General features: G+C 53.9%; 2 protein-coding genes across 2 annotated transcripts; both read left to right on the forward strand.

The window, feature by feature from the left end:
* Nucleotides 1–4,945: 4,945 nt before the first annotated feature.
* Nucleotides 4,946–8,894, forward strand: GPR162 (G protein-coupled receptor 162). Its single transcript, XM_050906938.1, is given in 5 exon segments — nt 4,946–6,112; nt 6,943–7,132; nt 7,711–7,862; nt 8,029–8,254; nt 8,257–8,894. Coding segments are annotated over 5 exon segments (1,707 nt in total). The 5' UTR covers nt 4,946–5,272; the 3' UTR covers nt 8,556–8,894.
* Nucleotides 8,895–10,138: 1,244 nt separating this feature from the next.
* Nucleotides 10,139–21,278, forward strand: P3H3 (prolyl 3-hydroxylase 3). Its single transcript, XM_050894614.1, has 15 exons — nt 10,139–10,552; nt 10,876–11,028; nt 11,749–11,938; nt 12,066–12,197; nt 13,117–13,250; nt 13,516–13,605; nt 13,952–14,004; nt 14,217–14,275; nt 15,437–15,561; nt 15,686–15,781; nt 16,778–16,928; nt 17,102–17,219; nt 19,648–19,723; nt 20,147–20,287; nt 20,583–21,278. The coding sequence occupies exons 1-15, from the start codon at nt 10,139–10,141 to the stop codon at nt 20,793–20,795; spliced, it is 2,145 nt and encodes a 714-aa protein (XP_050750571.1). The 3' UTR covers nt 20,796–21,278.
* The last annotated feature ends 807 nt before the right edge of the window (nt 21,279–22,085 follow it).

Genomic DNA, 22,085 nt, shown 5'->3' on the forward strand with positions numbered 1-22,085 from the left:
TGTCGGGCTTCAGGATTTCCAGATCTGAGCATTGGTGCTCCTTTGCATATACATTATCAATATGCAGCATATACACAGTTGCAATCCACCTCTTATCAAAACCAGTGAAACCAGGTGTCTGGAAATCCTAGGAAAATAAAGAGAATCTTTGAAATCCATTTAGATGAGATGGATGGATGGACAAGCATCTGCTTGGGAGTATGACAGCCCTAGGGCAAAAGCTCTTCTTCCCACAGAGTTCATTCCACTTCACAGTAAATCTTCAATTTTGTGCTTTCATTCAAACTAAGAACACAGCCACATTTGCAAACACAAGAAGCCTCCTCGAGATAGGAGGACCTGTCCCCATCCAGCTCTGCTCACCAATCTCTGTCAGGTGTAGCCCAAGCTATGAAGAGATGCTGGGCTACAGGATGTCCCTACCTGAGCAGAGCTGAGGCAGGCAGGCAGCGCAGAAAGTGTCAGAAGCTTGGTTTGCCGTTTCCCTGAGATAACAAGAGGATTTATTCACCCACGCAGGCAGGCTAACAACTCACACTAAGGAGACTCAACTTCTGAATCAGAAGATGGTAATGTGGAAGTTACCACGTTAAGTAATTCATACAAATGACACAATTGGAACTGCACAAATGTTTACATTTGTGGATATGGGCTTTCTCACTTCAAGGCATAAACCTCCCGCAAATGATAGGAGTTGAAAAGAAATGACTGAGGGGGGGCATAATTGTCCCTTCTCACGTCTCTGGCTCCTACCGTTGCTGGACTGACCACTGAGATGAACCACCTCGGGGCTTGCTCCACCGTGGCAGTTCCTGCATGCCAAAGAACAGCCGGAGCACGGCAGCATTGTCACCATCCACCTTCCTCAAAAATAGCTATCACCTACCTGATGCAAAGACGGATCTATTCTAGTGGTTCCTGATTCTACTCACTGTCTCTAAAACAGGCCCCAGTCACAACAGCTCGTGCAATGCAAACAGGTCTTGTCTCTTTTATACCTCTGGAACTGCCTTCGCTGCTGCCCCTGGGCCTGAGAACCAGCAGTACCTCCAGCCAGCAATACCTCCAGCTTTCTTACTCAGGAGTCTCTCATTCTGCTGACCATAGAAACCTCAGACAAAATTCCTTGGTATCCAAGGCACTTGGGAACGCCTCAGCCGGTATTTAGAATGATGTATGAAATCTGCTCTGTCAGAGGGCGTGATAAAGCTGAGCAGCCCCTGGATCCGTAGGGTCAGGTCCACTTTAGCAAACAGGGTGATGCAGCAGGAGCAGATCTGTAGAGGAAAACAGCTGATGCTGAGGACTTCGTGGCCACGCTGTAAATGTCTGGGGGCTTACTTCAGACTAACCCTAGCCCAACGCAAAGCTGAATTGTCGTAGTCCTCAGAGCACATTTGCTGCACATCTTGCAGGTCCTTTCACCTAAATTGTTCATGTTCTGATTCATGAGGTGCTAATGCAGCTGCACCCTAACTGTCCAGAAACATGGACTCCCATCCCACCCCAGTTCTGATGCAGGAAAGGAGCGTAGAGATTTTGGTAGACATCAGTTCCTACAAGGAACAAAGACAAGGAAGGTGTTGTTGCCTTCACTTCAGTAGCAAGACAGTAACAGGAAAATGAGATGTCCGTTGCCTTGTGAAGACTTTCCAGCCAGGATTGCCCTCACTGAGGTGACACAGCTGGAGGGGAAGCTTTACCCCTCTGACATGACCAGCCCGTTCCTCTGAGCACTACTCCTGCTCTATCTCCTTCCTTTTCTTCCCCTTTCCCTGTTTGTGGGACCACACTGCTGGCTGGTGATGGAAGAGGCCATCACAGCAGCTGGGCAAACTGGGTCAGCTCTGCTACCACAGCTCACCCTGGACAGCAGGTGTCCTGGGCACCCTGCTCTCCAAGCACCCCTTGCAGGCCCCTCTGTTAGCACTAGCTCTTTGCCTTTCCCCTCACGTCAGCACCCATCCTCCCGGACATCTCTTACGGCCTGGGCGCCTTCTCATAACCCTCTTTCTTTGGGAACGGGAGCCCGGCACCTTCTTGTCCTGCAACTCGTATTCCTGGGGGCGGCCAGGCTTGCCCCATGGGGCAGGAGGGACGCATCCGAGGGGGAGCCGGCCGGGGCCCGGCACCAGCAGCTGGGCCCTCGGCCAAGACCAGCTCCGGGAGCCGCGCGTACCCGGCACAGCCGGGCGCAGCCTGCCCCGTCACCCCGCGCCCGCGGGGACCGCCGCCGCCCGGGCGCCGGGAGGGGCCGGGGCCGGGGCCGGGGCCGGGGCCGGGGCGGCGGCTCCCGCGCCCGGCCGGCCGGCCCGCCCCCTGGCTGCTCGGCCCGGCGGTGCTCCCGCCGCCGTCTCCCGCCGGCGCTCCCCGCCCCTCGCCCCTCGCCGTCGCCCCGCCTGGCGGATGGCCGGAGCGCGGGGCCGGGGCGGCTGCCTGCGGCGTCCGCTGCGGCGGCCGGGGCCGGGGGCCGGCACAGCCGGGCAGAGGCGCGCACAGCCGCGCGGGGCGCCCGTCGCCATGGCAGCGCTTGCTCCGGCGAGAGGTAAGATGGGTCCCTCCGGCCCCCGCCGCCGCCGCCGCGATCGGCCCCCGCGCCGCCGGCGGCCCCCGCTCCGCTCGGCTCCGCCGCGCGCAGGGCGGCGCCGCCGCCGGGCACGGCCGCGCCCCGGGGAGCCCCGCGGCCCCGGCCCCCGCCCAGCCCAGCCCCGGCCGGCCGCATCGCTTCGCTCCACCGCCGCCGGGCGAGGCTCGGGGCGGCCCGGCCCGGACCCCCGCCGCCCCCTCCGGCCGCCGCGGCCGTGCCCGGGCTGCCGGGCGGGGGGCAAAGGGAGGGGGCGGCGGGGGCAGCACCGCACCTCGGCCCCGGACCGGCCGGCCGGCCGCATCCCCCGGCACCCCGTTTTTCTCCGCTCTTCCTTGCAATTATTCTGGGTCATCTTCCCCTCAGACCCCCCGCCTTTGCCTTCCCCTGAGTCACCAGCCCCAAGAGTCTCTTCTCTCCCCGCTGGTGGGATGGGCGGTGGGATGAAGCGGGGGGGCTCTGGCCGGGGAGCAGGGCCAGGTGAGGATGGGTTTCCCCGACCTGGCCACCCTGCATCGGCTCCGGGGCTCTCCCGTCTCCGGGAGCGGGAGGACCGCAGCTCGGAGCAGAATTGGGCCCCAAAGCCAGCAGAGGCGGGAGGGTTCCTGCCTCATCAAGGGAACAGCGTGGGCCACCAGAACAAGCTGGGTAGGAAGGGCGGCAGAAGGAGATGCTGCAAGGAAATTCATTCCCCTGGGATTATCAGGGCTGGCTAGCTTCGTAACTGTCTCCAGAGGCCACGGGCCTAACTGCAAGAGCGATGGCCCTGGGGCAAAAAAGATGAACCAGGGCAGAATGGGGGCATCGCCAATCCAGTCATGGCAAACTGCTCCAAGCAGGGAGGAAAGGAGGAAAAGCCTCAGGTGGTTACAGAGAGGGTGAGAAAATACGGAGAAGCAGAAGGAAGGGGAGGGGTGGGAACTGAGCCACTAGCTCAGACTGGGGGCACTGATCCATCCACAGAAAGATTAAGTTTACATCTGCTCTGGTCAAGGCGCGGAGCAGGCCTATACCTCCCTGGAAGATATTGCTTGGGCGTCCCCTATAGATGAAGACAGGAGAGGGGGTCTGAGCTGGTAGGACCAGGGGTCACTGGCAAAGGTGAGTAGTCTCAGGACTAGGTTAGCAGTCTCGTTCGCCAGATTTGTAACCGTGGGGTCTCTGGAGACCAGAGCTGCTCTAGCAGAAACGCGCTAGGTGGGCGAGGTGTGTGGCCGAAAGACTTGTGCTTCAAGACTGCGGGATGGCAGGGTATTGCTGGAGTGGTGGCACGCACCCGTGGATGGGACAGGACGGGAGCAGCAGGTTAAAATCCAGAGCACTGGCAGAGAAAAGCTGAGGTCCAAAGACTGGCGGAGCTGTGGGAGCTGTATGGCAGGAGCGATGGGTGTCGGAGCGGGTGCGTGGGGAGGGCAGGACCCGAATGGCAGGGAGCGATGCAAAGCAGGCCTTCCATTACAGAAATGGCATTAGTAACGCTTTGGGTGGGGAGCCTCAGACTGGAAGGGCAGGGAGCACAGGGTGTCCCAGCAGCACCAGAAGGAGTTGCTGGGGGCCAGAGTCCAGCCTGAGGTATGCAGGGACTGGTGCAAATCTGGCTCTTCTGTTCCCTGAAAGACACAGGGGGTGCTCCGCACAGCCTAAATCATAACAAGGCATTTGTGTGGGCAAGGAGAGAGAGAGAACTGGGGAGACGGAATGATCTTAAATTACTTTTTCTCTTTTCTCTCTTCTACAGTGAACCTCATGCCCTGAATCTCCAAGGGAACCTTTGAAAAGGATCTTCCCCTCCCCGCCATCTCCTTATTGTCTGCCAGCTCTGCCCTGCATTGTGCAGGGAAGCTTGAAAGAGCAGGCTGAGCCCCAGAGGACAGCAAAAAGGACAATGTAGTGAGGGTGCTGTGAGGTCTTGGATAGGGAACCCTCTGAATCTTGTTCCTCGCCCTTCGCTCTCCGCTGATGGCTCTCTGACAGCCTTGGCAGGAACCTCTACCTGGCCACGAGCGTGGCATTTGGTGAGAGGGGGATTACACATGGTGTATGCACCACCCTCACCATTTCCGCAGGACCTTTGTCCTGCCTCCCGTCATCTCTGAAACTCTTGGCTAGCTCCTCATTGACTAGGACACTGGGCAGCAGGCACCTGCTACTATCAAACTGTTTGGAGTCCCCAGCAGTCCCTGTTTGCGTGTGGCCTTCACCAGTCCCAGCAGAAGGTGGTCCCTGAGACAGAAGGTGCCTGGAGGGCACATGAAGTAAGGAGAGCTTTTTCTTTGGGGGAAGAGTGGAGGAGGGGGATGAAATAGATGGGGAGGAAAAAAAAAACTGAACCCAAGCGAGTGAGGGAAGAAGCACTGGCAAGTGTTCATGAGAAAGAGAGCGAAAGAAGGTGGAAGAAAGAAAAAGAAAGAGAACAACGGAAAAAACAGGTGAAACAGTTAGAACAAGGGAAAGAAATATAATCAAACAGAAGGGAAAGGGAGGACTGAAAGTGCGACAGAGTTGACGGCTGTTCCGCCTAGCACGTGGTGGCAATGCCTTGAGGAACCCCTCCAGCGTGCGTACACCTTGCATCACAGCAGCAGCAGCAGATGAGGAGGGACGTGGCTCCCCCAGTGCGGAGTCCCACTCACCCTCTTACAAAATCCCAGCAGCAGGGACAGGGTGCAGCCTAGCAGGGGTGGCAGCATGGGGGACTCTGAATCAGAGTCCACTTTGCACAACAACTCACTGTGGTGGCTGGCATGTGGGATGTTAGCCCTGTTGGCCAACTCTTGGATTATCCTCAGCATCACGGCCAAACAACAGAAACACAAGCCCCTGGAGCTGCTGCTATGCTTCCTTGCTGGGACCCACATCCTTATGGCAGCAGTACCCCTCACCACCTATGCCGTGGTGCAGCTGCGGCGTGAGTCCTCCGACTACGACTGGAACGAAAGCATCTGCAAGGTCTTTGTCTCCACATACTACACCCTGGCGCTGGCCACCTGCTTCACAGTGGCGTCCCTTTCCTACCACCGGATGTGGATGGTGAGATGGCCAGTCAACTACCGGCTGAGCAATGCCAAGAAGCAGGCTCTGCACGCGGTCATGGGTATCTGGATGGTATCATTCATCCTCTCCACCCTGCCCTCCATCGGCTGGCACAACAACGGCGAGCGCTACTATGCCCGTGGCTGCCAGTTCATTGTCAGCAAGATAGGGCTGGGCTTCGGTGTCTGCTTTAGCCTCCTGCTGCTCGGAGGAATTGTCATGGGCTTGGTGTGCGTGGGTATCACTTTCTACCAGACCCTGTGGGCACACAGAAGACGCCGGCGGTGCCGCCATCAGAGGGCAGAGGAAGCGTCATCCTGCTCTTCATCAGCACACACCACTTTCAATGTGCCGGCCATTGTAGTGGAGGATGTACGAGGCAAAAGGAGGTCTTCACTGGATGGCTCTGAGTCAGCCAAGACCTCCTTGCAGATGACCAACCTCATCAGCGCTATTGTCTTCCTGTATGACACACTCACTGGGGTGCCTATCTTGGTAAGCAGCGAGTTCTCCCTTTCCCTTCAGAGTCTGCAGTTAAACTAGATTTCCGTTTCTCTCAAGTTTTAGAGAAGAAACTCTGTCTTCTGTCCACCAGCCACAGAGTTGCTGCATCTGAATCTGTGTTATTCTGAGGGCCGGTTTTAAAAAGATTGCAGTAATTCTCCCATCCTTCCGCAGCAGCATTTTCTTAAGACAAGTCTAAGCCTGGGGAATACACACCACACAGCTAAAACCACTGTAAAAGTTTTAAGTGGCTAAGAGGAGACTGGAGAGGAAATTATTCTGCAAATTTACAGGGGGATCTACCTCTGTAAAAACAATGAGATTTCTATTTCTCCAATTTGCTTCTGGGGAACTGACACACCAGCTTTAAAAGCTGTTGCAGACAGTTTTCTTTTTCCTTCTGCTTGTATGGTCATAGTCAGCATTCAGGTTTTGGCTGGCTGGTTGATTCTCTGCAAAACTGGAGAGCTGGGGAAGTTCTCAAAGGGAACCATTAAGAGAACAGAGGCTTTGTCACAGCTTTTTTTTCCAGTGGCTGTGTCCTTTGTTAGCACCTATTTAGCTCCAGCTCACAACGAGCACGGGGAAGAAGGGATGCTAACACCAGGTCTCATCTTAGAGATATGACAGCTCGGAATATGGTCCGGCAAACCTGGGGCAACACCCCAGGAACAGTTTTTCAAACAGGCATGGGGTAATTACTTGACGAATCCTTTACAGACAGATTACGTTCTACTACAGATTTGACTCCCATCATCTTTCTCCCTTGATCCCCACTTCTGTCTTCTTTCTTGGCATTGTTTCTCCCTCTTACCTTGAAGGTCGTGAGCTTTTTTAGCCTGCGCTATGATACGGCCCCCACCTGGATGGTCCTGGCTGTGCTCTGGTGCTCCATGGTGCAGACCCTGCTGCTCCCCTCCTTCATCTGGTCCTGCGAGCGCTACCGAGCAGATCTCCGCACCGTGTGGGAGCAGTGTGTGGCTATCATGTCTGAGGAAGACGGAGATGATGGTAAGCTCCTCGCCACCCCACAGTCACCTTTCTTCACTAACCCCCTCCGTAAAAGACTACAGAGGAAAGAGGGGTCTGCCTTGGGAAAAGGACCTGACGGCACTGGGAGTGGTGTTGTGGGTGGCTAGGTGGGATTCATGTTATAGCTTGGAGTCAGCGACCATGAGAAAATTTATTCTGGAGAACGCTCTGCCACTCACTGGCTGTCTTAGGACTCACTAGCATCGAGGAAAAATTAGTGCAACATCCTTCACAGTAGATGCAAGAGTAGAGACGATGTGTACAGCTGCCAAACCACAACAAAAGTGACACGCTGGGCCTCAGCCCAACTCGCTGATCCAAAGGTCCAAGTTCTGGCAGTGAGCAGTTCAAAAGCAAGACAGAAGACACGGGGCAGTCTCTGGGTGCTTTAGTGCTGCTGCAAGCAGAAAGACGAGGTCCTTGTTCAGAGGTGAGCCCTGAGGGCTGCAAGTAGGGTGGCAGAAGTCAGACAAGCGTTAGGATGGTGTCCAGGTGCCCTGATAACGCTCCTCTTCTGGCTGAAAAGTGTTGACTGCTGTTCTCCTCTTTGCCAACAGATGGTGTGTGTGATGATTATGGCGATGGCAGGATCTGCAAAGTGAGATTTGATGCGAACGGTGCTGCAGCTGTGAAGCGGGACTCCCGGGACATCAAGCTGTTACCCATGCACCACATGTTGTTGCCCCAGGACAAGGTGCACTACCTGCAGGTGAGCCGAGAGCTAGCAGGAGCAGCCCCACAACCCACTTCCTTCTCCGTCAGTCTCCCACGCCTTTGTGTCCTCTTGACTCTCTTCTCTGAGAAAGTCTCAGCTACTCCGCTCCTGTTCTGTCTCTTCAAGTCTTCCATCACCTGCCTCCTTCTCTGTTTTCCAGGTCCCTATCTCCCGGAGAATGTCACATGATGAGACTAACATCTTTTCCGCCCACCGCTCTGCTCCATCCTTCCTACACAAGTGGTCTTCATCTGACGACATCCGCATTTCCACCCCCCGCAAGCCTGGAGGCCCTGGCTTCTTGCCTCCTCAGCTGCATGACTACCAGCACCGCCGGCGGCCCCCAGAAGATGAGCTGACAACCCTACGGCAGTTTTTGGAGGGGGGCTGATGCCCCGGGGCTCCAGCTCCAGCGCCTGCTTCTTCCGAGATGAGATCACCACATTCATCGACGAGACGCCACAACCCACCCCAGCCTGCAGCCCACGGCACTCCCGTCTCCCGCTTGCATCACGCCGCGATCGCCGCCTCTCCCTCGGCAGCAGAGAGGAGGAGAACGCCGACCGGCCACGGCGCTGCTCCTTGGCTGGCAACGAAGCCTGGCATCTGCAGGACGGAGAGCAGGCACCGGGTGAAAGGACCCTTGAGGCCTGCGAGGCACAGACCTTCCAGGATCCCAAACTGTGAGAGACAGCATCAAAAACATTCAGTGCCATCGCGATTTTTAAATAAAACTTCAAGTGTTCCCTTTGTCCTGGGATCCGATCACTAATTTGCATTCTCATCTTTCTCGCCAGCAGGCAGGAAACACAGCACCCCACACTGGTGGGGGAAAAAGAAGTGGGACAGACCCGCAGAAGGGAGCACGACAGACGGACAGCCAGTACCTGCTCTCAGGTTACAAACACACCCACCGCTGCCACCGCCACTTGGCACCCTCGCCCGTCCCATCCCTTTGTGAACTCCACCCTGGCATCTGCTCTGCCCTAAGAGACAAGGCAGGTGCAGAATGGTATTAAAATTCTATATTTGGAGTGTCAATCGTGTGTCTGTTTTTAAAATAATATATTAGTAATAATTTTGTTTCCATAGAAACAAAATGACTGGCCCAATGTTTAATGAAGCTTCACAGGCTTCTGGAAGGGAAATGCGGAATGTGCAAGGCTCCTTTCCTCCCTCTCCATCCCTTTCTTGTCAGTGCATCTGGAAGGCAGCAGATGCTTAGTAGCCCAGGGAAGGGAACAAACCCCGTAAAGGAGTTGTCATGGGAGACTGGGTGGAAAGTTTTCCTGTCCATTTCAGGGGAGACACAGGCTGCCTACAGCTAAGCAGGAGCAGCCTCTGTGCTTTCTCATATCGCTCAGCAAAAGGTATTGCTTTAAGGCAACCCCAGGCTTGAAAACAATTAAATTCTCTCCAAAAAGACCCTGACCCATAACATCTCATTTCACCAGTGCAAACTGTTGATTCCAGTGCCAACTTTGCATGAAACACGATGGCCCAAACTTCTCGCCCAAACTTCTCACCCAAACAGGAAAGCCGACAGAGCCTTCCAGAGGGAAGGCCCCCGTCTGCCCATGCCGTCAAAGCTGGGAGCGGTGAGGTCTGGAGCAAGCTCCTGCCCTGCGCAAAACTCTTGGAAGGGAGATGCAGAGGTAGCGTGTGGGAGATGGACCTTCTCCTGCCCGGTGCTGGCTGTAGTTCCAGCCATGGGGAAGGGTTTGGCTGCCTCGGAGGGGCTGTGGGAGATTAGGTAGCCCTTCACTTCGAAAGTGCTTCTCCACGTGATGGGACTTGGTCTATGAACTGTCAAAGCGTGCCTCATCCCTGGCGTGGATTCTGGTAGATTAACCACAACCTCTCACAAGACGTCTCGTTGGAGGGGTCTGGGTGACCCATACCAAAGGGAGGGTTAGCGCTGGGGGATGCTTGGCGGATGCCTGGACGAAGGACCACGTCAGACGATGAGCAACCGGGCTGGTCCAGGCGCCCACGAAGTGGCGGCAGGTCTCAGCTGGCGCAGCAGGGCCTGCTCCCGCGGAGAGACGTGGAGACGGGGTCCGAGCCGGGCCTTGCCCCCAGCAGCGGCCCTCTCCCCCGCTCCCCCACCTGGACGCCGAGCTGCCCGCCCACTGCGGCCCCGGCCCGGCACCGCCCGCCGGCCCGCCCGGCCCGGCCCCCTGGGTGGGCCTAGCCCGGGGCCCGCCAGGACGCCTACCCGCCCCGGACCCCCTCTCCTCCTCCTCCTCCTCCTCTCCGGCGGCCCGGCCATGGCTTCCCTCCTCTGCCTCCTCCTCGCCACTGCCGCCGCCACGTCGCCGAGCCGCCTGGTCCCCTACGACCTGCTGTACGCGGACGGGGTGAGGGCGTACTTCGCCCGGGACTGGGGGCGGGCGGCCGAGCTGCTGCAGCGCGCCCTCCACAGCTACGCGGGGCTGCGGGCGGCCCGCCGCGCCTGCCGCGCCGCTTGCCGCCGGGAGGCGGCCTTCCTCGGCGGGCCGCCGGGGGCCGGGCCCTGGGAGGCCGCCCTCTTCGGCCGGGTGCTGCAGCGCGCCGACTGCCTGCAGCACTGCCTGGGGCTCCGGCTGGGCGCCGCGCCCTCCGCCCACCGTGCCAGCCACGCCATCCGCCGGGACTTCGAGCAGAGGGAGCCCTACAACTACCTCCAGGTGGCCTTCTTCCAGGTGGGGACCGGCCCCGGTGGCGGCGAGGGGCCCCCCGGGGTGGGCTCTCCCCAGGGGGCTGGGAGTCGCCGCCCCCGGGCAGGCCCCGAGGGCCTTTGTCAGCAAAGGCGGGCAGCTGGCTCTGCGCGGCTCTCCTGGAGGGCCACTGGCCAGCTGAGGGGGTGGTGGGCAAGGGCTCGCCGGCCCGGGACACGGGCCGTCGGGGCAGCGTGGGGCCAGCCGCACCTTGTGGGTGAATCCAGGGAGCAGCTGGGGTGAGGGGTGGATGCGAAGAGAAGGGGGCCCGCAGGAGTGTGACAGGCGCTGCTGCCTTTTCTCCACAGCTGAAGAAGCTGGATCAGGCCGTGTCCGCCGCTCACACCTTCTTCGTCGCTAATCCCCAGCACCTCCAAATGCGGGAGGACATAGAGAAGTACCGGCGTATGTCAGGGGTGAAGTCGGACAACTTCCGGGACCTGGAGGCCACGCCGCACTGGGTGAGGGTTCGATGCAGAGCCAGGCATCTGCAGCTCTTACCCCATCCTAGGGACCAGTCTGGGACCCTGCTCTGTTCCCATGCAAGGGCCATGGCTTGAGACAGGACCCCCATACATAGAATCATAGAATGGTTTAGGCTGGAGGGGACCTTTAAAGATCACCTAGTCCAACCCCCTGCCATGGGCAGGGACATCTTTCACTAGATCCGGTTGCTCAAAGCTCCGTTCAACCTGACCTTGAACACTTCCAATGATGGGGCATCCCCAGCTTCTCTGGGCAACCTGTTCGTGTTTCACCACCCTCGTCATTACAAATGTCTTCCTTATGTCCAATCTAAATCTACCCTCTTTCAGTTTAAAACCGTTGCGCCTTGTCCTGTCACTACAGGCCTTGGTCAAAAGTCTCACTCAGTCTTTCTTATAAGCCTTCTTTATATTTGAAAGGCTGCAAGAAGGTCTTTCTGAAGCCTTCTCTTCAGGGCGAAGACAAACCATTGCAAGTGTGACACAGAGACTTTCTGGTGACAGTTACAGCAGGCTGCAGGGCCTTGGAGAAGTATATTTGGCTTAAGTCCAGAAGATTTGCTGTCACTGTGTGGTGGGCTGTGCATCATCAGGCAGGCCCCTAGATGTCAGCACTACCCTGTGAGCGACTCGAAGTCTCAGGGCATCCTTTGGTGTCACCCACATTGATGAGGGACCTGGATCTGTCCTTCACAGGAAGCATATGAGGCTGGGGTGCAGCACTACAATGCAGATGAGTACCTGCAGGCTGTGGCCAGGCTGGAGGAGTCACTCACAGAGGCGCTGTCAGCACTGGAAGAGTGTCGTGCCCTGTGTGAAGGGCCTTGGGAGGATGAGGACGAGGAGGAGGAGGAGATGCAACCTGGCCTGTACGAAGCCATTGCAGGTAGCATTAGAGGCACAGAGGGTTGGGTAGGAAGGCCATGTTCCCCACACTGGACATGCCCCACTTCCCAGTGCTCCTGTCTGGAAGAAGTGTGAGCTATTGTCTGTCTTGCTGCTCTCTCTTGCAGCCCATTATATTCAGGTTTTGAAGTGCAGACAGCAGTGCGTCCTTGAAATTGCCACAAAGCCAGGGCGGATTTCTGCCACGGAAGATTTCATACCCTCTCATCTTGATTTACTGCAGTTTGCCTACGATCAAGGTGAGCAGAGCCACAACCCAGCGAGTTATGCTGTGGCACCCCTAAACTTGCCCTTTGCCTCTGGACCTGGAGGGCAGCATGTCATGGGGAGAATTGGTACACTGACCTGCGCTCTACCTCTCTCTCCCCCCTTCTGCCCCCGACTCTTCCCAGAACCTCTCTTCTCTTGCTCAAGCCTATGGCCACCTTGGGAGAGGTCCATCGTGGTCCACTTCAATCTCCTTGTAAAGCTTCTGTAATGTGTGGCTGTTCCCATTTCTTTCCTGCAGCACTCCCCATTTCCAGTCCTTGCTCCAGCTATCTGCTGTGTATTTTATACCCTCCTTTTCAGTATGTGGCTCCAGACAAGGCCCCCACTTCCTATCTAGAGCATGCGCGTGCATCTCATCTCAACAGTGGTGTTCCTTCTGAGTCAACCCTGCCTGCCCTCGCTGAACTGATGGCCTGTCATGACATTGGTCATCCTGTCACCCTGTCACTTTCACACATCCCTTGGCTCTTCTCTTGGATACCTCTGCTCCTTCCCACACTGACCCAACTGTCTCTCTTCTCCTCTGTCAGACCACTGGTAAAACTTGTATCTCAAAGAAGCCTCCAGACCCCTTATCATGTCTATTGGGTGAGGGAGGTGGGACCATCTTTCTTCCAAATATATACTTATTTTTTCTCTGTCTCCTCTGAACAAGCTCCCAATAAGTATTGAAAGTGGGCCCATTCTTCACCGAGCTCATTCCCTGTATTCTCCACCCATCATTGGGTAGAGGCCCAACTAGGCAGGGACTGATGTGTACTCTGTGTAAGGCCTCCTACTACCGGATCCTGACCGGGGTGTTGGGTGCTGCTGGCCTATACACGTTTGCTGCTAACATCAAGTCTTTCAGAGACATATCTGTTCTGTTCTGTTCTGTCCCTGCCCAAGTTGGGAACCAGGCACTGGCTGCTGAATGTGCTGCTTCCTACTTGCTCTTCTATCCCATGGATGAGCCAATGCTGGAGAAAATGAAACGGTATCGCACAGAACTGGGAGAGGACACAGCTGTCACAGCCAGAGAGGTAGTTACAACCCCAGGTCTGTACTTTTTGGCCCTCCCCTGTCCCATACAACAGGATCACAGTCCAGGAGACAAAAAGGGAAATGTGTTTCACTGCAGATGTGTGCCAAGCCCAGGACTGAAGAAACTGGAGCCTGAGTTTACTTATAGTCTGTACCAGGCAGGGTCCCTTCAGGACACAACCGGGCTTTCATAGTGCACAGCAGTGTGTTGGGGCAGGTTGTCTTTTGTGGGGTGGTTGTTTGACAGTCTCTTTGCTTCCTTAGAGTATTCAACATTATGTGCAGAGATCTTTGATGGAGAAGAAGTTGATTTATTATGCAGTGGAGCATCTAGGAGGAACTTTTAACGACCCTGTAAGTAATGGTATCATCTTCATCTTCCTGCCCTGATTTCGCCACGACAGTTGCCAGAATTCACTTCAGTAGCATGTGATCCAGAAAGGATCAGATGCTGATGAGAAGGACCCCCAAGTCCTTATGAGGTGGATCTTTAAGGCCTTTCTGCTGCTCTAAGACTGAAGTTAGTTTGAAATTGCTGCTGTAACCATATGCATTAGCCCAATCTGGCTGTCGTCAGAAGCAGGCCAGAACCATTGGTCTGATATTCACTGGAGAAGCAGGACAAGGAACTGGCTGTTTGACATGATCCAATGTGGGAGAAGTTCGTTGTGTACTGAACCATCTGCATTTGTTCCTACAGGATCTTTGGACTCCAGATGAGCTGATTCCTGAAAACCTAAAGGAGAAACACAGGTAAGGTTGGCCAAGTTGACTAGGACTGAAGTATGAGTGTTGGCAGTAGGGGATGGGCTTGGACTGGCAGGGGTCATACAAGGAACAGTAATAACTACTGAGGAATGGGCAAAACAGGAACAGAAAGGGTGTGAAATGCTACCACAGAGGAGAGTTAGGCATAGCTCTGTGTACTGACAGCCCTGGTCTCTATTTCTTCCCTTGCTCCCGAGAGAGGATCAGGAGAAGCAAAAGCAGGAAATTCTGGATGTGGAAGAGAGGGAGAAGAGGGGTGAGTAAAAGAGCTTGAAGAAGGATTTTGATGCAGTCAGCCAGGCTTAGTCAGGCTAAGTGTTGTCTTTTCTTCCATCCTCAGACATTTGAATGCTAGCATAGATGCAGACTGACTCGAATGGCTCAGCAAGTCTTCTCACTGTTTCTTTTCTCCCTCTTTGATGCATGTGTAACCTTGCAAAATCTCACTGCGTGCAGTTCTGGGATGGGAACTCAAAGAGCACTGTGGCTGGAGAAGCTGAGAGCAGTGGTGCCTGAATATGTGACAAGCCTGTGGACGTGCAGATCCCTGTTCAGTGTGGCAGGAGTGTCTACACCAAACCTGGTTCAACTCCACCAGCCCAACTTCAAACAACATTTTTCTGAAGGGGACAAGGAGAGAGGGGGGGAAATGGAAACTGGAAACAGACTATTTGGCTTGGGCAAGTCTTTCCCTGAAAAACACAAGTCCAAATGGTTTGTGGCTGAATGCTATAGACTGCAGTGCAGAGTCCCGTGTTCTTGCTGGTCCTCTATTCTTATGTGTGAACACACAGCCTGTTGCCGGGCTCTGTCCTGGAGTCTTTGCTTGAAGTGACCCCAAGTGGTTCTCTGCAGTGACACATGGGAGAGCAGATCATTCTGAGGGCCTGAGCGCCTTGCCCGACCATCTCATGGTCAGAAGGGGGAAAAAAAGGCCAAAGGTCAAAAGATCAAATCACCAACTAATACCCCTTGCTTCTCTTTGGGGCTGAAGAAAGTAGAAAGATTCACTGGAGATAATTCTGGGATAAGATGTGTGATCGAAAGGAGGGTTGATGGAGGTGTTTACCTGCTTCTTTTCTCCAGAGCCTCACCCCAGTAGGCTGGACCTGTTCTGCTGCTGCGATCCACAGTGCACTCAACTTTCCCCAGCTCCCTGCTGCTCTCCCAGCAAGCCCCAAGTTTCTGCTGGCTCCTGAAGCACTCGCTGTAGGCCAGCTTCCCCAGCTGATGCTCTCGTTCCCCTGAAGCATGTGAGGGGTGCAAGTGGCCCAGGTCTGCGAGGAATGGGCACTTCTGGGGAACTGTCCTGTCTTCTCAGAGAATGTATAGTGTCTCTCCACTTCCTTATCCAGGCTGGGGGTTGGTGTCTGAGGGCTTCTTGTCCAAAGCTTGCTCATGCCTTGCTTCTTGACAGGTCCTTTGCCTTTTGACGGTATTGCTGTCACGATGGATTCCCACCAGATGAATGGAACCCAGAGGGTTGTGTTTGACAGAGTGCTGACGGAGTCTGAGTGTAAGGACCTCCTCCGACTGACAAAGGTGAGGCCTGGGTCTTGTAGGAGCTCCTGTATGTGTACTTTCCTCCTCAGCAGGCAGGGTTGTAGTGTTTCCATGGAGGAGAGATGGCAGCCTAATGTGTATCACCTGTATCCTTCTATTCCAGGCAGCAGGAGAAGCAGGAGATGGCTACCGGGCAAGACGGTCGCCTCACACCCCACATGAGAGATTTGAGGGGTTAACTGTTTTGAAGGCCATGCAGGTAAGTGGCTCTGTGAGTCTGCCACCTTCTTGATTGTCCAGAAAGAGTGTTTGCCACCAGAGCGTTTTTCTCTGTGAACTGCACTCTGGATGGGGTCATGGGTGTGTTATCTTCCTCACAAGCACGTGTGCGGTCTCCCCTGACCCTCTTCCTCCACGATCACTTTCAGGCATGTTGTACATGGAGGGCTTGACAAGTGCTTTCTCTCCTGTGAGACAGGGTTTTGGGATTGCTACTTGTCCCTGTGTGGTAGTCTTACAGACATGCTTAGCTTAGAATTGGAGAATTAATTAAGGTGGAAGGAGCCTCTGGAGATCTCTAGTTTGACCCCCTGCTCACAGTGTGGCTAATTCCGAAGCTAGGTGAGATCCCTCAGGGCTTTGCGCAGGCAAGTCCTGAACATCTCCAAGGGTGGAGATTCCCCAGCCTCTCTGGGCACCTGTTTCAGTGCTGTACCACTCTCAGGAGGACAAAATTTTTCTTTCTATCTAGCCAAAATTTCCCTTGCTGCAGCTTCTGCGTGTTGCTTCTTGTCTTTTCAGTGTGTCCCTCTGAGAAGAGACTGCCTCCATCTTCTCTATAACTCCCTTTTAGGTGACAGGAGACTGTAGTTAGATCCTCCTTTGGCCTTCTCTTCTCTAGGCTGAAGAAACCCAGCTCTTTCAGCCACTTTTTCTAAGTCATGTGCTTCAACACCCCTGCCATCTTAAGACCCTTCACTGAAGACTCACTCCAGTTGCTAGGGTCCCTTGTGTACTGGAGGACCCAAAATGATGCTGCATTCCCGATGTGGCTTCATGTGCTAAGTAGAAGGAAAGAATTGCCGTGCTGTACAGGTGTACTCCTGACTTATATTACATGAGAAAACATGTTCTTTTCTTACATGTGTGACCACAGGACTTTACACAGGTCTCTTCTTCTGTACTGTGTACGTGTATCATTTCTTAGAGTGTCTTTGTATGTAAGTATTCTAACAGGCTTGGTTTTCACTTGTAGCTGGCCCAGAATGGGGACGTGGACTGGAGAGATGCCAAATTGCTTCTGCAGGCCAGTGAGAAATCGCGGAAAATCATAGAGTCCTACTTTACTCCTGGAAAGAAACTCCATTTCTCATTCACACACCTTGTGTGCCGCACGGCTGTAGACGGTAAAGAATCTTTCACCCTGTTAGTCCCTGTCTCCTGGAGAGTCTCCTCAGTCCCAGCCATGTGCCCTCAGGAGACTCTCTTCCCTTTACTCTCACTGTGCCCCTTTCTCTCTGCCTTATTCTTTCCTGAAGCTGAAAATGCTTATATTCTTTTTTGTAACTTCCCTTTTCAGCGGAACAGGAGGGTCGCATGGATCTTAGTCATCCTGTCCATGCTGATAATTGTCTCTTGGATCCTGAGGGGCAAGAGTGCTGGAGAGAGCCGCCTGCCTACGTGTACAGGGACTACAGGTAAGAGAAGAAGGGGACCTGCATTAGATCATGTGGAGACCAGAACGTCTCCCTGGCCCCATCAGAGGATGAACTCAGCTTATAGAAACCGGGTGATGAGTTGTTGGCTCAAAGCCAGCCGGGACTGTGGCGTCAGGCTGCATCAGTGGCTTCAGAATGAGGTGTGAAATGCCTTTCCTAGGCTGGGAGGAAGATCTGCCCTTTCTCCCTCCTCCCTCCTCACAGCCAGCATTAATGGAGAGCGGAACAAGGCTGGGAGGCTGCACGGACTAGAACCATGATATCAAATTCTTGTCTTGTGGGTCTACCACAGTACTATAGTCCACTGCCAGCCGTTATGACAGTCTGTTTCTTCTATTCAAGTTCTGTCTTTCATAGTCTTCCGTGCATTACAGGAGAGGGAGAACCAGGCTCCTTGGATTTCCTTTGTTTGAGCAGTCAGTGTACTTTAGTGACTATTCTCTCCATTCATTTCTCTAAAGATTCACTGCCAATACTTTGTGTTGGGTTTTTCCATTCGATGTGAGAGTTTTTTTCCAGCCTGTGGCAGGTTTTGTTACTCTTCTGTGAAAGAACCTGAAATATGTTTTAAAGATGGTGACACTTGTTGCACACTGCAGCCAAATGAGGTCAGTTCACTACAGTTAATTCCTCCTATTTACCAGCCCATCCCTGGGCATCCAGAAATCTTATTTGCCTTTTCTTTGAGTGGTAGCTGTACCCAGAGCAGAAGTCTTCTCTGAGCAGCCTATGGTAAGGATGTGGGACTTAGAGGGAATTCTAGTATCACTGAGTCCATTTCCCTTCTGATGTAGATGTTGACTTGGTATAGTCAGATTGTAAAGTTACCAGGCTCTGTCATGTAACTGGTTAGATGTCTGTCCCTCCTGTGGGAAAGCTGTCGGGTCCCCTCACTCCTCCCTGGGTAGTGGGCTTCTCTGACTTCTACTTGAATGTATGTTAAAATATCTTCCTGGGATCTATGGCACTGAGCTATTTCCAGGAGTATTCCTGTCCTCTTGCAGAGTGAATTGTGGTTGACCAACCAACTCACAAGGGCTGAGCTCTTCCAGTGTCCTTTTGAAAGAGGTCCCTGTGCTCCAAACTTCCTGGATCTCTTCTGTGTATTTGTGCTATGGTCATTAATGAAACTATTGAACACGATTGGGCCCGGGGTCCAAGAGTCCCAGTGATCCTCCTCCAGGCAAACAGTACTCCTTTCAGTGCCAGTGGTGTGCTAGTTAGTGTGTGCGCTGTTCACGCGCTCTTCTTCACCTTCTCTGTGTTCATTAGTAATTTCTCTAGTGGCACCGTTCTGAGTACTTCTACCAGAGTCCAGACTGCTGAGGTCGAGCATGTTGTCTTTCCCTGGGAAATCAACTGTTTTGTCAAAGATTGTGTGGCTAGCCCAATCTGCTTTTACTTACCCCCATGTTACATTTTAAGACCATTTTCCATTTACCTCTTGTCCTTCAATTATCCTTCTCCTCAGAAATGGAGTCTAAAGCCCTGCAGACTGCTGAGGTCAGGCTAACAGGCATGTTTATGCTTCAACCATTATCCCTACCCTCCTGCCCCTTCGTGTGTGTGAGAGCTATCCTTGCTTTTCTCCGGTCATGCTACCACCCCGACTTCACAGTCTTATTAAAACCCTATGGCAGAAGAGCTGTAACTTCCTAGGTTTCAAGGTTGGTAATCCTCTCACTGTCCTTATGTCCTTAACGTTTGGCTTCAGCAGCCACAGTGCTGATTTCTATTTCTTTCTCCCAGTCCCGTTAGTGAGCCTCTCGTGTTCTTCTGACATTTTCTATCAGCTTAACTGAATACCAAGAGGAACTCAAGTAGTTTGTGGTCCATTCTTTCACCTAGTTGACTGTGGTCTCACCTGCCCTGCACAGTGGCCTCACTACTTCTCTTTTTGTCTAACATTAGTAAAGAAATTTCTTGTTTTAATTTTCTTTTCTGCATGTACTAAGCCTCTTTTTGACCATTCTTATGTTACCCTAAAATTCCTTGACCCTTAAGACATGGGGTTTTTTTGCTGATCAGTCTCCTCTTCCAGGCTTTGGATTATTCGCCATCTTAAAACATAAACCACATCATGCCAGATCAGAACCAAAATCTGTCTAGCCCGGGGTGTTGTCACAACGGTACCACAGATGCATGCTGCAGTGGATTAAAAACAAAGCAAAACAAAACGGGACAAGTGTGTAGAGCTAACTCCCTGGCATGCTCTCCTAGCCTCCTGTGGCTTGCAGCTCAGGGACTCCCCTGAGCTAGGCACTGCTGTATTTAATGCCTCCTGTTAGCTAGTCTACTCGCTTTTTGAACCTGTGGTATCCACAGCCTCCTGTGACAAGGAGTGTGGGGAAGCACCTGGGAGGAATGAGCTTCACCGTCCATATGTCCTCTTTCTTTTTGTCCACAGTGGCATTCTCTACCTCAATGATGACTTCCAAGGTGGGGGCCTTTTCTTCACTGAAATGGACACTGTGACTGTCACAGTAAGTCTGGGACTGGCCAAAAGACGGAGAGAAGACTGAGGGTGAGACTTAGTCTGGGCGGGAGGAAACTAGTTGGTTATTGGATCCCACCACTCCAAAAACAATCCAGTGCTGGTGCTGTGGCAGATTCAAATAGGGGCAGCTAAAGGCAAATTGAGGCAAATCTCAGACAGGGGAGAGGTTAACTCCTTCCTAGCTGAGATGTTCCAGGCTCTTCCAGTCTGTGGGTGTCTGTGACCTGTGTTGTCCCTTTGATTCTCTCTGTCCCTCCCCAAGGTCTACCTTGCTCATAGACTGGCAGTGGATGCCTGGTGGCTCTCTGCTGTTCCACATTCCCAGAGGCAGTGTGACCTCTGTAGAAGGACCGTGTACCCCAGAGCAGGGGGCTCCTGGCTTCATTCTCTCTTCTCTCTCTCCTGGCAGGCCGAGGTGCATCCTAAGTGTGGAAGGCTGGTAGCCTTCAGCTCTGGCAAGGAGAACCCCCACGGTGTGTGGGCAGTGAGCCGCGGAAGGCGCTGTGCCATTGCTCTCTGGTACACACACTCCCAGGAGCACGCTGAGCAGGTAAAGGACCATGCTGGAGAAACGAATACGAGTACTTCCAAGCTAGATCAAATCCCACCGAGGAATGGCTTGTGGACTTTCACATGGGGCAGGGCCTAGTGCAGCAGCTGGGGGTTGTCCTCTGACAAGGTATCTGGTGGAGGGGCCAGCCTGTGATGGGTCCTGCAAGAGAGAATGGGCTCTGGGGGGGTTGGATGGATGTGGCAAAGACGAGATGTGTCTTGTCGGCCCCTGCAAGCAGAGCCAAGACCCTAGCAGGGAGGGATTCACATCATCTCTGTCTCCATGGCTGCAGGAACGGGTAAAGGCAGAGGAGCTGATGGAGCAGAAGGCTGTGGAGCAGGACCGGCCTGATGGAGAAGAGCGTCAGGGGGCTGATCACAGCGGCAGATCCTCCTCAGAGCCTCCCATTCCCAACAGCGGAGCCAGGCCCACAAGCCGGAGACACAAGCCTGGCTCGGACAGGACACAGCAGCCCAAGAAGCTGCGGGCCAGAGATGAGTTCTGAGTACATGGGGCCCTGGGGGCCGGACTGGCACACACCATGGCCTGGCAGGTTGCGGTAGCACCGTAGCCACAGAGGCCTGGAGCAGTGTATTAGCATGTTAGAGCCGTAGTGATGGGGAGGGATGCAGCTTTCTTCTCTGTGACATCCCAGCAGCTGAAAAATGGGAGCAGGGATAGAGTATTGAAGTCAGTGACACCAGGAACTTTCTTCACTGCCTCACCAACGTGTTTGTGTCACTCAGAAGTAGGAAGGTAGGGTCTCCTCACCCCACTCCTCTCAGTGCCAACTTGTTGGTCATCCAGGGCCAAATCTGAGAGGGGAAGGAGGAGCCTGGGGTCTTTCAGTGAGGGCTGTCTCCCATTCAGGAACTCAAAACAGAAGCCTCTGAATTTCCCAGGCACCTGCAAACTCCAGAACCTCGCAACTGGTCTGAGAGAGGGAAGGTGAGGAGCTGTGAATATATGGAATAAAAGCAAAATGCTGGACACAGATGTTGGTGGGAGCTTGAGTCTGTACACCAGGAGGGAGACATGCACACTTGTTGCTGATGGAAATTTAATCAACAAATGATGGAAGGAGATTGAGCCCTCGGTGAAGGAAAACGAAGTATTTGCCCAGATGTCAGCTACTTCCAGTAAGGGGAGAGCAAGAGAGAAAGTCACCTCTGCCATGACTAACCCTTGGAAAGAGTGGGGAGTGCCTTTAAGAAAAAGCGCTGTACACTCGCATTTCACTGCAGCAAGGCCTCTCTTTCCCCCCCCTCCATACACCAAATTGCCCCTGAACGCAGAAGAGATATTTTGTTTATCATTTTCTACCCTGATACAAAGACAATCTGCTGTCACTACCCAGGGGATTAGTGTCACGAGATGGGATTACACTGCAGCCAAAAAGGAATTGAATGGGGTGGATATGGAGTATCAAAAAGAGCAGTGACCCTTTTCCTGGGAAGTGTTAGAGCCAGAGATCAATCTGTGATCATGACATACTCGGGCCTTGATGAGAGTTGTGCATGGAGACCCCAACTGCAGTTTGGATGGAAGAAATGTGTAGGGCCAGGGCCAGTGGTGTAAGAGGTGTGTGGGTGATCCCCTTGTCACTGTTGGCACAGGGCTCCTGCTCCATGAAAAGGGAAGTCTTTCCTTGGTCTGAATCCTGGCACTTTCTTAACACGCAAGCTTTGGAAACCTTCATTGGCAACCCTTTTTGCCTCCCGTCCTCCCCAGGGTCACAGGAAAAAAAACAGTTCGATGTGTGCATTTCAAATTCCCTCTCCCTGGCGAGAGGTCC

Source organism: Gymnogyps californianus, chromosome 1 (assembly GCF_018139145.2).
Source record: "Gymnogyps californianus isolate 813 chromosome 1, ASM1813914v2, whole genome shotgun sequence".
NCBI lineage: Eukaryota > Metazoa > Chordata > Aves > Accipitriformes > Cathartidae > Gymnogyps > Gymnogyps californianus.

Excerpts from the sequence above, each read along its gene's own strand:
- P3H3 (XM_050894614.1), top strand. The coding sequence starts at position 10,139 with ATGGCTTCCCTCCTCTGCCTCCTCCTCGCCACTGCCGCCGCCACGTCG. Across the intron at positions 10,553-10,875 it reads TCCAGGTGGCCTTCTTCCAG|CTGAAGAAGCTGGATCAGGC; the intron begins GTGGGGACCGGC and ends TTTTCTCCACAG. Across the intron at positions 11,939-12,065 it reads CCTGTACGAAGCCATTGCAG|CCCATTATATTCAGGTTTTG; the intron begins GTAGCATTAGAG and ends TCTCTCTTGCAG.